The 17,500-nt window shown below is 39.9% G+C and overlaps 1 protein-coding gene and 2 long non-coding RNA genes across 3 annotated transcripts in view; 2 read left to right on the forward strand and 1 right to left on the reverse strand.

Annotated features, from left to right (window-relative positions):
• Positions 1-144, forward strand: part of LOC109158861 — a 16,120-nt gene extending 15,976 nt beyond the window's left edge. The window contains exon 3 of the long non-coding RNA XR_002050456.1: positions 129-144. This is a non-coding gene — a long non-coding RNA (uncharacterized LOC109158861). The remainder of the gene's footprint in view (positions 1-128) is intronic.
• Positions 145-3,964: 3,820 nt separating this feature from the next.
• LOC109158800 lies at positions 3,965-6,012 on the reverse strand. The gene is made up of 3 exons (XM_019306695.1): positions 5,881-6,012; positions 4,676-5,674; positions 3,965-4,582 (listed from the first exon to the last, which is right to left on the reverse strand). Exons 1-3 carry the CDS (start codon positions 6,010-6,012, stop codon positions 3,965-3,967), a joined length of 1,749 nt encoding a protein of 582 aa, XP_019162240.1.
• Positions 6,013-9,845: 3,833 nt separating this feature from the next.
• The window catches only part of LOC109158627, a 17,589-nt gene continuing 9,934 nt past the window's right edge, over positions 9,846-17,500 (forward strand). The window contains exon 1 of the long non-coding RNA XR_002050423.1: positions 9,846-9,856. This is a non-coding gene — a long non-coding RNA (uncharacterized LOC109158627). The remainder of the gene's footprint in view (positions 9,857-17,500) is intronic.

Consider the following 17,500-nt stretch of genomic DNA (forward strand, 5'->3'; position numbering starts at 1 on the left):
AAAGAGGTTTCACTTAAATTTTCGTTGATGGAGATATTACTACTTTAATAATAATAATAATAATAATAATAATAATAATAATAATAATAATAATAATAATAATAATAATAATAATAATAATAATACAGGAGAAAAGAAAAGGTCAAAAGAATTTTAATTGGGGGGGGGGGGGTAAAGACTACCATTTATTTAAAATAATAAAGATAAAGATTGAAAAAAAAAAAGTTAAAGCTACTAGCTTATTTTTGAAATGATTACCTCTTAAAAATAAGCTCTTAGTTTAAGCTACTAGAATATCTTGGGAACATTACCGAATAAGACTCAAAACAAGACTCAAAACAGAGCCCCAAATTTCATATAAGACTCGAATAACGTTTATCTAATTACAACCTTGATGTATAATTCAATGCATTGAATAATTTAGATCTTATGTTTATTCCAAGTACAACTCAATGCTTTTATCATTTGTTATAGGGTATGTAATATTGAATATAAAGACTTAATTCAATGCATTGAATAGTTTAGATCTTATGTTTATTCCTGGTATTGTACCAAGTACAACTCAATGCTTTTATCATTTGTTATAAGGTATGTAATATTGAATATAAAGAGTTATCATGCCACTATATATATATATATATATATATATATATATATATATATATATATATATATTGAATGTTACTGACTCTATTACAATGTAGTAACGGTTCATAGCTACTTTCTCAACCTACTGAAGCAAAGAGAGCCAATAACGCCTCCATTGAGGCTCGAACACACAATCTCCCATAAGGGAGTCCAACCCGGGTGCAATCTAAGAAATATATATGTATGTATATATATATATATATATATATATATATATATATATATATATATATATATATATATATATATATATATATATATATATATATATATATGTATATATATATATATGTATATGTGTATATGTATATATATATATATATATATGTATATATGTATATGTATATATATATATATATATATATATATATATATATATATATATATATATATGTATATATATATATATATATATATATGTATATATATATATATATATATATATATATGTATATATATATATATATATACATGTATGTATATATACATGTGTTGGTCGCGGTAGAGTTATAACGACAGTCTAGAGGGGGGGGGGGTGAATAGACTCTTTTCGGATTTTGCCAAATAACAACCTTTCGGTGTTATGGCACAGCGGAAATGTTGAATTCGTTTTACTTGCTTTGCACGGTTTGTCGTTATTAAGGAAACTTTCGGTTTAGGCGCGAAAAATAATATGATGCAGAAAGTAAATAAAGTAAGTAAAGAGAAAAGGTGACGAGAGCTTTTATAGTGGTTCGGCCAACTTTGTCTACTCAACTCTTCTTCCACAACTTATGGAAGGTTTGCACTATAACTCGTTAGTACAAATATACGAAAGCTTCCTTGATCACTAAGCCGGACAGCTTTCGTAGGTTTTTCAACTCCATGAGTTTACTCCGCCTCTATCAACGTCTTCTTCAGAGTTGAGGTTGGTAGAAAATGATTTTTGATTTCTCCAACGTGGTGAAGTCTTGACTGATGAAAGATGGTTGCTTCGAACAAGTTGCAAGACTTCTTCAAGGTGTAAGATGAGGATCAATGAACTTCTTCAAGTATCTTCACACCTTAACACTGGTTCACAAAAGCTTGATGAGGACTTAGAATGTTTAAGAGCTTTTGCTTGATAGTTTAGATCGAGTGAAAAGAACCAACACCTTCTTATTTGATGAAGGTGGGTTTATATAGGTGAGGAAAATTTCATTCGTTGGAGAGAGATGAATTTTTAAACCTATTGTCCAGTGGGTAAGGACCGGGGAGCTTCCCGCATTAAATGCTCCATTAATGAGGTTTGTACCTTGTAGCCGTTGATGGCATGGATAGCCTTAGACTTTTGTCCTTTAGCTTCAGGAAATAGTACATCTTCATTTAATGCTCCTTGGAATGCGTGTCCCACATATTGAGGTCCTTTTGTTCCTGGGATGTTGTCAAGTCAGGCAGTGGAGACATTCTTCTTGCTATTGAAGAAGGAGAATGTCTTGAAGGATTGTCATAAATAAGACTGTCCTTTCGAGGTAGATGACAACTCCTGGTAATCTTTCGTTGTAGATGCTTCATGCTTCGTGTCTTCTTTCGTCTTGATCACCCTAACATTTAATCATAACTCATCTTCGTGTGTTTGACTTGCTTAACACGAATTACATGTGAGTTATGGCAACTCTCGTCTAGGACGAAAGCGGCGATTAAAAATAACAAAGGTTAGGGGTCTGCATTCTAGGTTACATTGGTATCATCAAAATCCTAATACAAGTGTTCCTAACAATTTCCCCCTTTTTGATGATGCCAAAACCTATACTCTTCTCATAAGGCTGACAAACGTCCTCTAAAGGATTTTCTATTACAAAATAGCCTTTTTCGAGAGTTTACAAGTCATTTCTAGATAAGTACAAATAACTAATAAAACATTGACAAGTAACCCAGATAAGTAACACGAGATGTGTAACAACGAGAACTTCATATATAGATAGAGAACCTTACAAAAAGTTTAAAGAGAGACATAAAAGTAAAGCATCTTACAAATCTAGAAGTTTCGACTTCTGTAGCTTGGCTTCTTCACGTTCACGAATGTCTCTTTCCTTCTGCTCCTTGAGCATCCTGTCTGTGTCAATTTCTTCATTTATTCGTTCTCTTAAGATCCTGATTGGATTCGTCTTCACTATATCTTCGTGTTTTCCCTTGATGTTGAGACTGATATAATTGTTGTAGGGTTCACGAATGTTTTCGCCTTCAATAATTCCCCACTTCCACCACGAGATGAGTTCAAAAGAGTTCCTTCCTTCTTTGTAGCTCTTTCCAGATTCGGCATGCACTTTGAAAGCTGCATTGTAGATAACTCCATGCTCAGAGTTTTTCGTCACTTTCGTGAGATCCTTTATCAGCTCCTTTACCTTCTCTCTTTCATGTAGTTCATGCTCTCTTTTCGGGCTTCTTCTTCATGTTTCTCCCACAGCTCTCTATTCTGTTTCTTGATTCTTTCGTTTTGGGTGCTTATGTGATGTTGCCTTGTGTGATTGTCCTATGTCGTCAGCCAGACAGGAACATTGCAACCCTCAAAACGTTTTCCACTACCTTCTTCATAAGGTCTAAATTCCACAAAGTTTCCTACGCCATCCATTGTTGTCTTTTTCTTCTTCATGAGCTTTTGCCTTAGGTTCGTCTTTTCTCTCTTGGAGAGCCCACTGAATACGAACTTTGATTCAGAGCCATAGGATTGGCGAGGTTTGATAGGGTATGATCTGGGTTGAGAAGATTTGTGACCACGATTCGAGTGATGCCTCGATTGTGAAGGGTGGTGGCCACGAGACCTGGATGGTGGATGTGACGGCTTCGTGCTTCTTTGTTCAGAGTCTTTTGGTGCATGAGGTGGGGAGCGATCTTTCGTATTGTCCCTAGGATGATTATCCCTAAGATGATCATCATCCTTGTCATCATGGTTCCTCTTTTCCCCCTTTTTGGCATCATCAGCACAAGCAGTAAGAGGTGGAGTGGACAGCTTATTGACTGCAGTCAGAGTATCTTGTACATACCCGAGAATTTGAAGCACGTACTTGGCCATTTGGTATGTATTGTCATGTGCAGTTTCCATTTTTGAGCAGGCTAAGTAAACGCGCTCTTTGAGGCTGAAGTGCGAGTGCTTGAGTTCGTGCTGTTGTCGTGCCACTTTGTTGACAGAGGTATGAAGTTCATGAAGTTTCTTTGCCAATTTCTCATTGAATTGCTGGTCAGGTTGAGCTTGCGGTGGAGGTTGAGGTTGCTCTTGTGGTGGCGGACGAGACTGAGCTTGAGCAGCCATCAGTTGATCCACCTTCTTGGATAAGTCCTCCATTATTTTGGTGTCCCTTTACCGAAGGTTTAAATATTGTTGATGAGTGACTTCAGCAGCATGAACCGTGTCTCTCATGAGGTTCATGATGTTTCGTGGGGACAACGGTGGAGATTCGTCTTCAATATTCGTTGGTGAGGTATCCATCTGTTCTCCTTGAGGTGGTGCATCCATTTTGCCACCACTAGCTGAGCTAATGAAGATTGGTGATGCATCCAGTTTGCCCTCACGAACAGTTGCTTCTTCTCGTTTGATAGGAGTTTCGTCCATAGGTTGAAGATGTGGGACGATAGCACGAGACAGATCCTCAAGATGATCATTTGAAACGTCTTCAGGTTGGAGTGATGCTTCCCTTTTGTCATCACTTTTGGAGGATGATGCGTGAGATGGAGATCTTTCGGGGATCACTTCATTGCAGTCCGGACCTACCAAGAGAGGGGATAAACTGTCATAGTCCGGGTCAGCCCTGTTATTGTTATCATTTCCCGAATCATCATCGTCGTCATCATCATCATTTTCATCATCTGCATCCTCAACATTGTCTTCTTCATCTTCATCTTCGTCATCGTTTTCACTTTTGTCGCTATCAGTCTTTTCGTCCTCAATGGCCGTGTCAATTTCTCGACCGTACTCATCCTTCGAGCCACTGATATTACAGTTAGGATCATTTTGGTGTTATTTTTCCAAGATGGTTTTGACTTTAGAGATCAACATGGCATATCGAACCACCTTCATTTCCTCAACAAATGGTGGATCCAAGGGTGGTTTGTTCAGCTCAATACAGACTGGGGCCTTATCTTTCCCAAGGGTGTGATTGGTCACTTTATACGAGTATACTCGTCTTATTGTTTTAAGACATAGTGCTTCATAGACATCCTTTGTGCCAATCCACTCTAATGCGAACTTCACCTCATCCTTCATAGCTTCAAAGGTCTCGATGAAAGTTTCCAAAGGGGCTGTGCGCCATTTTTGCCATTGCAGCACCCTCTTGTAGTCATTCTCAATTGATTCACGAAGCACTTGATCTCTCGTTGGAGGTCTTGGTGTAGCTTCGGGGACAGGTGCTGGTGCTTTCGGGACAACAGGAGTCTCAACTATCACATTTGCATTCTCTTCTACCAATGCAGGTTCTTGTGTCAGAGCATTCGTTACCTGCTCTGCAGGGGTAGGTTTTTGTGGGAAAGATGGAACTTCATTCAATTCAGCAGTCACTTCTTTCGTCTTTGCTGGCGAGCCAGGTTTTTGTGGAAGACTTAAGTGACCGGCCTCCATATCCATAGCAGCAGGTTCTTGTGTCGAACATGGAAGATTTCGCTCTGCTGAAATGGGTTCTTGTGGTTGGAGGTCTTGAGGAGAACTTTGGTCAAAATCGACCATTTGTCGTTCAGAAAATTTTTCTTGGGAGGATTCTTTCGGCTGATCTTCCCCCTGAGAAGATATTTCTTTCGTGTTTTCTTCCCCCTGAGAGATTGCTTCTCTCGGGTTATCATCTGCCTTCGGGGAGAGAGTTTGGCCAGTTTTCGTCTTGACAGGAGAACGAAATCGTCCTGTCTTCCCGAGAGTGGACAGCACCAAATTATCTTCATCCGATGAATCTTCCACAACAACGGGTTCTGGAGTGGGAATAGGTGGAGTTGTCTTTTCTGCTGGAGTCCTTGGAGATGTGGGAATGGGTGTCTTGCCAACGTCCTTTTTCGTCTTAGCCCGAGACGAGCTTTTCCCTTTCTTCTGCCGTTTCGGCTCTGGTTGGTCATCTTCTAATTCTTTCGGCGTTCTTGATTTTCGTTCGATTTAACCATCTCCAAAGGAATTCCCAACTCCAAGGCTCTTTGTTTATCGTAGCCCGTGGGCTTTTGCTTCATATGACATGCCTTCGGTCCTGGCCGAATCCCTGGCCTCATAAGAATATTCTTTGTGGTAAGAAGATGACTTACCAGAAATCCATAGCCCATCTTCTTCGCAATATCACCAGGACACGCTCTGTTGAAAGTGATGACATGTACAAGGTTGTTGAAAATCACTTTCGACCAGTCAACCTTATGTTCCTTAAGAAACGCGTGCAGCATCTTGAGCTACTCTTTTGTGACATCATCTGTACCGGATGTTTTGTGATCAACTATCTTGTTGAAGATGTCAACAGTGAACTCATGGTTCAAACGAAACCACTTTTTCTTCAGGGGCTACGTTATCTCTATCTTCGAAGGTGCATGGTCATTCTTGATAGCTTCATAAAACTCACTCTGGTCATAATGGTAGAAAGAAAAGTTGGGCTTGTACGTCTCATCCCTCTGAGGAAACTCATATGCGGCTCTAATGTCCTCCAATGTGATAATCACTTCGTGATTGTTGACTCTGGAGGTGATGGTTAGTGTATCCGAAGAAACAGTTGCATTCATATAAAATTGTACAACATCAGTAGGGTACCAGAGTGTATATAAGTGAGTGATAAACCTGTATAAGCCAGTTTCCGTGAGCAGAGTTATGATCCTTTCTCCAAAATCTCGATCAAGGACGTATTCTAAAAAGCCATGTTCTTCCCACATGTTTCCACTGGCGACAAAAGGAGTCCGGGATTCGATGAAGTTTACGTCTTCTGTGGGGAAGGTAGGTATTTCCATTGTGGTTGAGGGTTCTGGTTCTGCATCGGAGGGGGTAGCTTTGGTTTTCTTCGCCATTGTGAGAGGTTTTGAGAGAATAGGTATGAGAGGGCAGTTTTGGGACGGAGGGTGAATGACAAAGATGAAGTATGATAGGGAGAGGGTTTTTGAAGGGTTTTCTTGGTTCTTGGGTTTTCAAATACGGGTGACCCATATGAGTGGTGGGTAGTTTGAATTTCAAACTTTCAACCGGTTCCAATTCTTCAAAAAGGTAACTGATCTTGTTATTGGAGTGTGATAAGATCATGCTTAGATCAGTTTTGATCATTCCGTATTAAAAATGGAGAGAGAAAACCACTCAAGTGCCTGTGTAGCATTAAATGCGTATCAACTCAACTGTCAGAGATCGTGGGGTAGTGGACCACTTTTCTCGGCCACACGATCCCCATTATGAAAACATATTAACGGTTCAGATGATCCGTTAAATAAGAGACTTCTTGAACACGTCTGAAAACCGAAACATTAAAAATTTCACTTAACAAAAGGTTTGTAGGACAAACAAAGTCTAACAAACCTATACAGCACATACAACGAGAATACATAGCCCGAGAGATGTCTTATTACACGAGACATAGATTGTAAGAACTGTCACTACATCTCTCATGATTTAATTAGCCCGAGATCTTATTCCTTGGCATTATTCTCCTTTCGGGCATTTTCGAGGTATTCTTTCTTGCGAACCTCAAAAGCAAACACTTCTCCCACTATTGTCTCGTGGTCTGTTCCCATGGCGTCTCATGAAAGACCTCGCCTTTCCATGTCATCCAGTTCAGCCTTAACCCGAGTTTTAGCAGCAGCCTAAATAGCCATGTATTTTTCTTCAGTTCTGAGTTGAGGCGCAAGCTTTACAAGAGAGAGAAAACCAGAGAGACTAGAGGCTTTGGTGGATCCATCAGTTGAGGATGATCCTTCCAGTAGCGAGCTATCGGGTTCATAACGAGGATCATTTTTAGATCTATCTTTCCCAGACAAACTCTCGGTTGTGAGAGCCATTTCTTTTCCCTTGTCCATGATGATATAAGTTGAGAAGAGTAAAGCCATGTTTCTCAAGACAGCCCTTTATATAGAGTATAAGATTGTATCAAAAGTTGTGACCCAAATGACTAGCCATAGATACGGAGAGCACGCTTGAGGGAATATATGCATTTCCAAGAGAGATATGTTCGGTCAGAGATATTCTTGGGTAAATGTGAACGAAACAACTAAAGTTTCGTTCGGCTCTTAATCAAACCCGAACTGAGATTATTAAAACTGAGAATTTATTATTATAGGTTCAAACGAGAGAGGCAAAAAAAATGAGATACATAATCTAAAAGATTAATTCTTCTTTCTCTCGTTTCCCTTGTCCTCTCGAGGCTCAGCTTTCGGCTTTTTGAGATCTGCCCACATTTGTTTGTACCATTTCCCGGTACGTAGAAAGTTGGAGTCCGAGGATGAAGCGGGTTCTTCGACGTTAGTGTCCAGCTCAGATTTGAGCTCTTCTTTCAGATAATCCATGTAGTCTTGGTCATAGTACTTGCTGGGCAGATCATCGGGTGTTTCCTCTTGTGGAGGGACCTCTTCTTTTGGAGGGTTTTCTTCTTCCGGTTCCTCAACAATATAGGTAGCCATTTCATCATATTGGGGAGAGGATTCAACATCAGATGAGACTTCCAGAGGTGCTTGGAGACTGTTGCCGGGGTAGAGGTCTCCCTGTTCTTCTCGGATTTGCCTGGCAGTGTCTCTCAATTTTTTAGAATCACCTCTGGTGAAGGGCTTTTTGGGATACATGATGGAAAGAGTGATGGTAGAATAAATGAGGATTCTTTCTCCTTTTATAGGCGTGAGGGGAAGATATTGATGTGATACTTGCACTCAGCATTCAATGCTGCAATTAATGGCCATATATTTCTTCAACGGATAATTAATACCGTAGAAGACTTGGACTGATTATAGTAAAGAAACTTATGATTTCAAGAACAGTAATATGATTCCAAGATGTACAAGTATGTGCCAGAAAGCATTTATTGATGATTTTCACGAGACAAAGAGAAACAGGAATGCTGAATAAAAGATAATTTTGAACAAAGATTATCACTTCTTTGCCTTTCCCTTCCTTTTCGTGCTAGTTTCGCCCTTAGAATCCTTAGAGATTTTCTTGGGACAAGATTGTTCACCAGCAAGATGCTTCTCCTCATCAGATTCACCTTCGGTGTAATCCACGATCTCAGTCTTGCAGTCGTAAGTTCGATAGAAATTTCGAAGGTCATTGTCCATAGCGGTGTTGTTCTAGGTATCTAGAGATAGGAAACCCTTTTTGACAATCAGAGGGGGTTCCTCGTTAGGATCAAATGAATTGGCATCCTCATCCGCCCTCATTTTGATGAGTTCATCAAAATCTTCACTCTCTGAATCGGATGAGATATCCAGAGGATCATCTTGCTTGATTTCCTTAGGACGAGCTTTGGATCTCCTTGAAATAACCTTAGTGATTGAAACTTTAGGAGCCATTGCTAGAGATGCAATTAGTTTTGAACCAATGTTCTCCTTTATAACAACATAGGATGATGATTGGTCTTTGCCCATTGGTTGCGTCCAAGTGTTATCCATTAGAAAATCCTATGATTTCCGTGGAACCAATCAGCATTGAATGTTTGATATGCGAGATCTGATACGATCCATCCATTCATTATCTTGTTTGAAACTTTTAACACATAATGCATGTGTGATAATTTCATCTTTGACCGGAAAGGAATTGTTCTGACAATTATAAGCACACAGTCAAAAGAGTAATTAGTAACGACAAAAGTAGAGATTTTTATTGAACGAGAATGAGTAAAAGTTCTCCAAGCCACATAGATACAACAAGCAACATTCAGAGGAAACGATATGGCACGTGAAGTTCCAGACGGGTCAACTCATCAGTCACATCAGGCAAGTTTGCCTTGTGTGCATATTCGTCCAGTTCCTCTAGAGAGAGGGTGGGCATGGTTGATTGAGTAGGTGACTGAGAGTGCACCAAAGTGAAGTCTTCATAAGATTCCTCACTTTGTTGTGGAACTTCAGGAATGGGATACCAACGAAAGGTGGGTGGATTGGATGAGTGCTTGTTAGCGCTTTTCAACACCATTATCCTTTCGTTGGCAAGTCGTTTGGCTTGTTCCAGGTGATAAGCTTTCTTTGCCCGAGACTCGTTGACAATGTTGTCCAATGTCTCCTTCTCTTTAAGGGTAGCCGAGTTCGGCATGGAGTATGTCACATTAACCCTATCACCGTCTTCCTCCAGCTTGATGATAGTGGCATTTGGTAGACCGCTAGCTTCCTGAAGATGATGATCACGCCGAATGGCTCTTCTTTCGGCCTCATCAATTTTCCCTTTGCCCTTATTCATTCCTGCAAGATTTTCTTACTGAAGAACTGAGTGTGTGAGTAGGATTTATGAAGTAAGGTTCTAATTTATAGGCACAAGGGTTGCTTGCAGATCTGGTCATAAGATTTTGGATACTGATGCCTGATTTCGTGTTAGAGAAGTCATCAGAAGATTCGTGAGAGACGAGAAATTAAAACAGTTTATAAAAGTACGAAATTTATTCAAAGTTAACGAAATCACAGCTTATCATTGTGACCCAAGGGAATTTTTTAGGTTTTTTTCTTCTTGCTGCTAGTTGTGGATTTGAGTGGAGAGGGCATTTTTGGAGGAGTGCTTGATGGTGAATAATCAAAGCTGTCACTCCTTTCCAACACACTATCCTCCTTTGCATACCCTATGGTGTTGCCAACAGAGTGAAATGATTCTCTTGACTCATGCTCCGTTGGTTCACGAAGGAGGCTTTGTATGTGTTGAGAGCGTGCAAGGAATTTTTTAAGTGCCCCCTCATCTTCTAGTGGGTCATGGAAGATTTCGGTTTCTTCCTTTTTCTTTTTGGTGATCATTGTCTTTGCTTCACTTCCTGTACTCATTCCTGCACAATCAAAGACAAAAACCTAGATTTCTCGTTTACAACTGGATTAGTGAGGATCTGATGACAATATGTACCCCCCTTTTATAGGGATCTTGCGTGTGATAAAGAACCAAATCTTTTTGGTTAGAGTATCGAGGAGATTTTGTGAGAATATTATGAGAATCTTTGCAGATTTGATTCTCAAAACTTTATGCCATCTCAATCATCCCTATTTCATGTCTTAGAGTAGAGAACCTTGCCTCACTTAAGGGTTTTGTGAGTATATCCGCAAGTTGGTCATCAGTATTGACATATTCAAGAGATATATCTTTTCTCTCAACATGATCACGAATGAATTGATATTTAATATCAATATGCTTAGTTCGTGAATGTAGAACAGGATTATGTGTGATAGCAATTGCACTCGTGTTATCACATTTGACGCTCACTTCTCGTGCATTTATGCCATAATCCTTCAACTGATGTGTCATCCAAAGAATTTGAGCACAACAACTTCCAGCTGCTATGTATTCGGCTTCAGCCGTACTAGTAGCAATAGAATGTTGCTTTTTGCTGAACCATGACACAAGTCTTCCCCCTAGGAACTGGCAGGTTCCTGAGGTACTTTTTCGATCAATTCGGCATCCAGCAAAATCGGCATCTGAATAGCCAACGAGATCAAAAGATCCTTCTTTCGGGTACCAAAGTCCAACACTTTGCGTCCCTTTAAGGTATCTCAAGATCTTTTTGGTTTCACTCAAGTGACTTTCTTTCGGCTTAGCTTGAAATCTTGCACATACTCCAACCGCAAACGAAATGTCAGGTCTGCTTGCTGTTAGATATAGAAGAGACCCGATAATACCACAAAAGTTTTTCTGATCCACATCCTTTCCTTCGTTGTCAATATCCATTCTAAGGGATGTGCTCATAGGGATTTTGACGGAAGTTTTTCCATCAATACCAAACTTTCGGATTAGATCCTTGGTATATTTGGCTTGATTAATGAAAATTCCATCTGAGCATTACTTTACTTGTAATCCTAGAAAATAGTTTAGTTCTCCCATCATGCTCATTTCAAATTTGCCTTGCATAAGGTTTGAGAACTGTTCACATAGGCTAGGATTCGTGCTCCAGAAGATGATGTCATCAATGTAAATTTGCACTAAAAGAATATGATCATCATCTTTTATACGAAAGAGCGTCTTGTCTACAGCTCCTTTCGTGAAACCACAATTGATAAGAAAGTGTGAGAGCGTATCATACCAAGCTCGTGGAACTTGTTTTAATCCATAAAGAGCCTTTTTGAGATGGTAGACTTTTTCTTGTCCATCATCAACCGTGAAACCAGGCGGTTGCTCAACATATACTTCTTCTTCAAGAAGCCCATTTAAGAATGCATTTTTGACATCCATTTGATAGACTTTGAAGTTTTTGTAAGCTGCAAAGGCTAGAAATATTTGTATAGCCTCAAGTCTAGCCACGGGGGCGAAGGTTTCATCAAAATCGATTCCTTCTTCTTGACAGTAGCCTTTTGCAATAAGACAAGCTTTGTTCCTAACAATGAGTCCATCTACACTCATTTTGTTTCTAAAGACCCATTTAGTTCCAATAACATTCTGATGTGTTGGTCTCGAAACAAGTTCCCACACATCATTTCGTTCAAATTGATGAAGCTCTTCTTGCATGGCTGTCACCCAGTCAGGATCACTTAAGGCTTCTTCTATGGATTTTGGTTCCATTTGTGACAAGAAGCATGCCATCATATTTTCGTGCAGGGAAGCTCTTATTCTTACACCTTCTTGAACATTTCCAATTACTTGATCCGGAGGATGATCTCTTAACCATCTAAGGTCGGGTTCAAACGCATTTTGCTGATTTTGAACATCCATTTCAGGAATATAAGGCAACTCAACATAGATCATAGGCTCGGATGATGCATGAACATCAGGAGCATTTTGTTGTACATCAACATTTTCTTGAGTTGTAGTTTCGGGTTCTGAGATCTTCAACTGATATTTCGTGTAGGAAGTTAGGATATCTTCTTCGTCTGAGACTTCTTCTTCATTTGGTTGACAAGAGCTTTGACTTGGATTTCTTGATGGTTCAATGCCAACTGGACTTTGCTCAGATTGTTCATCGAATTTGACATGAATGGATTCCTTTATCACCATTGTTCGTTTGTTTAGGACTCTAAAGGCCTTACTCACTGAGGAATAACCCATGAACAATCCATCGTCTGCTCTTTTGTCAAAGGCTCTCAAATGATTCTTTCCATTGTTGTGAATAAAGCACCTGCAACCAAAAACATGAAAATAACCAATACTCAGTACTTTACCTTTCCATAGTTCATATGGAGTTTTGTTGTAGGATTTGTTGATCAGGGATCTGTTTTGTGTATAGCATGTTGTGTTTATGGCTTCGGCCCAAAACCGCTTTGGTAAGCCTGAGTGAGCGATCATTGTTCGTGCTGCTTATTTCAGGGTTCTGTTTCTCCTTTCGGCTACTCCGTTTTGTTGAGGAGTTCGTGCTGCCGAGAGTTGATGAAAGATTCCATTTTGTGCACAGAACTCTTTTGTGATCTTGTTAACAAACTCAGTTCCTTGATCTGATCTTATGCGAATGATCTTAACCTCCTTTTCTGTCTGAAGTTGTCTCAAAAGATTAGGAAGAACGACTTCTGTTTCGTTCTTTTTCTTCAAGAAAAGCACCCAAGTATATCTCGTGTGATCATCTACTATGACGAGAGTATACTTTCTTCCACTCAGACTTGCTGGGTCAACTGGTCCAAAGAGATCCATGTGTAGAAGACTTAGAGAACGAGAGTTTGCATCCACATCCTTGGACTTGAAAGATGACTTGATTTGTTTCCCTTTTTGACATGCCTCGTAAATTCTGTCTTTTATGTAGGATACTTCGGGTAATCCTCTCACGAGATTTCTCTTGGCTAATTTGTTGATTGTTTTCAGATTTAGATGACTAAACTTGTTGTGCCATTCTTGGCTAAGATCTGCATTACTTTTAGCCACAAAGCAAACATTAGCGTTAGAAGAATTCCAAGAGATTACGTACATGTTTTTCTTTCGTTGGCCGGTTAACGCAATCTTGCCGTCTCTCGTGTTCACGATTTTACACTCGTCCTTGGAAAATTCGACCTTGTAGCCTTTGTCGCAAAATTGACTTGTGCTTAGGAGATTGAACTTTAGTCCTTCGACGTATGATACATCTTGTATGGTTATTCCCTTTTTGATGATGTCTCCTTTTTCACGAGTCTTGCCGCTATTTTCTCCTCCAAATATGACTTTAGGTCCATCTACTTCTTTGAAATTTGCTCAACATTGTTTTGTCACCAGTCATATGTCTTGAGCATCCACTATCGACATACCATATGACTTGTTTATCCTGCAATAAAGATTATATGTTTTTAGGTACCCCTTGAGCTTCGGGTCCTTGAGGGTTAGATGTCAACTTAGGAATCCACATTAACCTAGAGTTTCCACGACTCATCCTTGGTCCTCTATATCCATTAGATGTGTGGTAATCATAATGGATTTTGGCAAAGGTTCTAGCATTATATCTCTCACGAAAGTATTCTTGAGGAGGATTTTTGTAATGCTTGGAATAATTAATTTGTTTACGCAGATAAACTTTCTCAAATTCAACTCTAGATAGAGGTTCTGGGTAATCAAACCAATCTTCCTCTGATGGCCCAGTCCATCCATTGCCATAACCAGATCTTTTGAAAGATCTTTCGTTTTGTTTGAATCGTCCATTTCTCAGAATTCCTTGAGCAGGACTCTTTCGTGTTGATTTCGGACTTTGCCTCTGGTTAACATTCAGCCTTTTCCTAGATTGAATATTCCTGTAAGGCTGACCTCTTTTATGGTTTAGATTTTGTCCATTGCCATTTGGTCTATTCCTTTTGACATAATTCTGTCTAGGATTGCCTTTAAAGGATCTTTCATTTCCAGGTTCCACAATTCGTTGTACAGCCCTTCCTTTCGGTTGGCTTGTTGATTGTGGTGTTACGACATTTTTAACTTTTGTCACAGGCTCAGACACCTGGGTGGGGCCTTGAACAAATGCTGATTAAAAACTCTCGTGAGAGTAAGCATTGGTGGATTTGTTCATGCCGACTTGTGAAGAGGAGCTGGGGTCAAAACCAATACCCGTTCTTTCCCCGGGCAGTCTAGATTCGTTCACCATTCGGTCCATTAAGTTGGACGAATTGTTGAATTTATCTAAGACTTCAAATAATTGTTGCTCCCTCTTTTCTCTTTCTGTACACTGCTCTTTTAGAGCGAGAACATTTTCCTCAAGTTGCCTCTTAGCAATGGCTAGCTTTATGTTCTCAATTCGAACTTGCCTTAGCGCATTGTAGCTAATCATCAGCCGAGAGTTCTCCTCTTTTAACTTAGAGTATGTGTTTTTGATTATTTTGAACTCCCTCATCATTTCGGTAACTGATTCATTGGAAGTTTGACTCCTTATAGAGCTAGACTCTGCTGAATAACAAGAGGATGATTGAGAATCTACCTCGTCATCATCGGCAATAAGGCATAGTTCTTCTGATTCTTGGCTGAATAGGCACAGCAATCCTTTTTCTTCTTCAGTTCTTTCGTCCTCAGAACTTGAGCTCGAGGAACTGCTTTCGGCCTCAACAGTGTCTGAAGGTTCGTTCACTACCATAGCCTTTCTCCTTCTTTCATTTCTGTAGCTTGATGATTCTGGCTTGTCATTTCTTTTGTAACTCTCTCCAGCCTCTTTGGATGAGCTTTTGGTAGTGTTGCTGTCTTGGTGTTTGCTCACAATTGGGTGAGGACAGTTTGCCTTGAAGTGTCCTGGTTTCCGACAGTTGTAGCATAGCAATTGCGAGTCTGAAGTTTCTGGCTTTGAGGTTTGAGGTGAACTCTCGTGTTGCCTTCGTTGACCCGAACGGTGGGAGTCTTGAAAGTTGTTCTTCCTCATGAACCGCTTCATTTTCCTAACAAACAGGGCATATTGTTCGTCAGATAAAAATTCACAAGAGTTAGATTTTGACCTGTTAGATGTTGATGCTTGCTGGTTGGCCATGAGAGCTACATTTCTCTTTTCAGATTCTTCAGCATCTTTCGGTTCATGCTCAAACTCGTACGCCTTAAGATCACTGAAAATCTTGGTTGTGCTTGTAGCCTTCATGTCTCGATTGCCTCTCATTGCAATGACTTTCATTTCCCAAGACTTTGGCAGACCACGAAGAATCTTTAGATTCTTTTCTTTCTCAGTCAGTTCCTTCCCAAGATCTGACAAATCACCCATGAGCCTGGTGAACCTCAATTCCATGTCCATGACAGCTTCATTTGGCAACATTCTGAAGTCCTCAAACTTCTTCATAGCCACTGTCAGCTTGTTGTCATTCTCCTGTTCATCACCTTCTCCCAGGTTCATTAGAACATTCCATATTTCCATGGCATTTTCGCATTTTCGGACTTTGTGAAACAAAGAATCGTCAAGAGAGTTGTAGAGTATGTTTCGTGCTACATTGTCCAAGTTTGCCCTTGTTCTTTCTTCCGAGGTGAGTTGTGCCTTTGGTTTCGGTACCATTTGCTCAGCGCCGGCTCCTTGAGCTGCAGCTTGTGTGTTCGCCATCATGACTGTGATCGGCCCAGTGGTGATTACATCCCACATTTCGTCATGGATTGAGCAAAGAAGGGCCTGCATTCTGATCTTCCTGTCATCGAATTTAGATAGGCTAAAAGCAAGATGCTTAGAGCGGTTAGCATGATCCTTTTCCATTTTTGCAAGAAAAATACGTGCAAAGCTGAAAATATGCAAATTTTCAATGATTTTGATAAGGGATCTACCAGGCAGTAAATGCAAAGCCTTTACCGATCAAGGTATTGGCTCTGATACCACTTGTTGGTCCAGGTAGAGTTATAACGAGAGTCTAGAGGGGGGGTGAATAGACTCTTTTCAGATTTTACCAAATAACAACCTTTCGGTGTTATGGCGCAGCGAAAATGTTGAATTCGTTTTACTTGCTTTGCACGGTTTGTCGTTATTAAGGAAACTTTCGGTTTAGGCGCGAAAAATAATATGATGCAGAAAGTAAATAAAGTAAGTAAAGAGACAAGGAGACGAGAGTTTTTATAGTGGTTCGGCCAACTTTGCCTACTCCACTCTTCTTCCACAACTTATGGAAGGTTTGCACTATCACTCGTTAGTACAAATATACGAAAGCTTCCTTGATCACTAAGCCGGACAACTTTCGTAGATTTTTCAACTCCACGAGTTTACTCCGCCTCTATCAACGTCTTCTTCAGAGTTGAGGTTGGTAGAAAATGATTTCTGATTTCTCCAACGTGGTGAAGTCTTGACTGATGAAAGATGGTTGCTTCGAACAAGTTGCAAGACTTCTTCAAGGTGTAAGATGCGGATCAATGAACTTCTTCAAGTATCTTCACACCTTAACACTGGTTCACAAAAGCTTGATGAGGACTTAGAATGTTTAACAGCTTTTGCTTGATAGTTTAGATCGAGTGAAAAGAACCAGCACCTTCTTAGTTGATGAAGGTGGGTTTATATAGGTGAGGAAAATTTCATCCGTTGGAGAGAGATGAATTTTCAAACCTATTGTCCAGTGGGTAAGGACCGGGGAGCTTCCCGCATTAAATGCTCCATTAATGAGGTTTGTACCTTGTAGCCGTTAATGGCATGGATAGCCTTAGGGTTTTGTCCTTTAGCTTCAAGAAATAGTACATCTTCATTTAATGCTCCTTGGAATGCGTGTCCCACATATTGAGGTCCTTTTGTTCCTGGGATGTTGTCAAGTCAGGCAGTGGAGACATTCTTCTTGCTATTGAAGAAGGAGAATGTCTTGAAGGATTGTCATAAATAAGACTGTCCTTTCGAGGTAGATGACAACTCCTGGTAATCTTTCGTTGTAGATGCTTCATGCTTCGTGTCTTCTTTCGTCTTGATCACCCTAACATTTAATCATA

The sequence above is a fragment of the Ipomoea nil genome, unplaced genomic scaffold (genome assembly GCF_001879475.1).
Source record: "Ipomoea nil cultivar Tokyo-kokei standard unplaced genomic scaffold, Asagao_1.1 scaffold2826, whole genome shotgun sequence".
NCBI classification, from domain to species: domain Eukaryota; kingdom Viridiplantae; phylum Streptophyta; class Magnoliopsida; order Solanales; family Convolvulaceae; genus Ipomoea; species Ipomoea nil.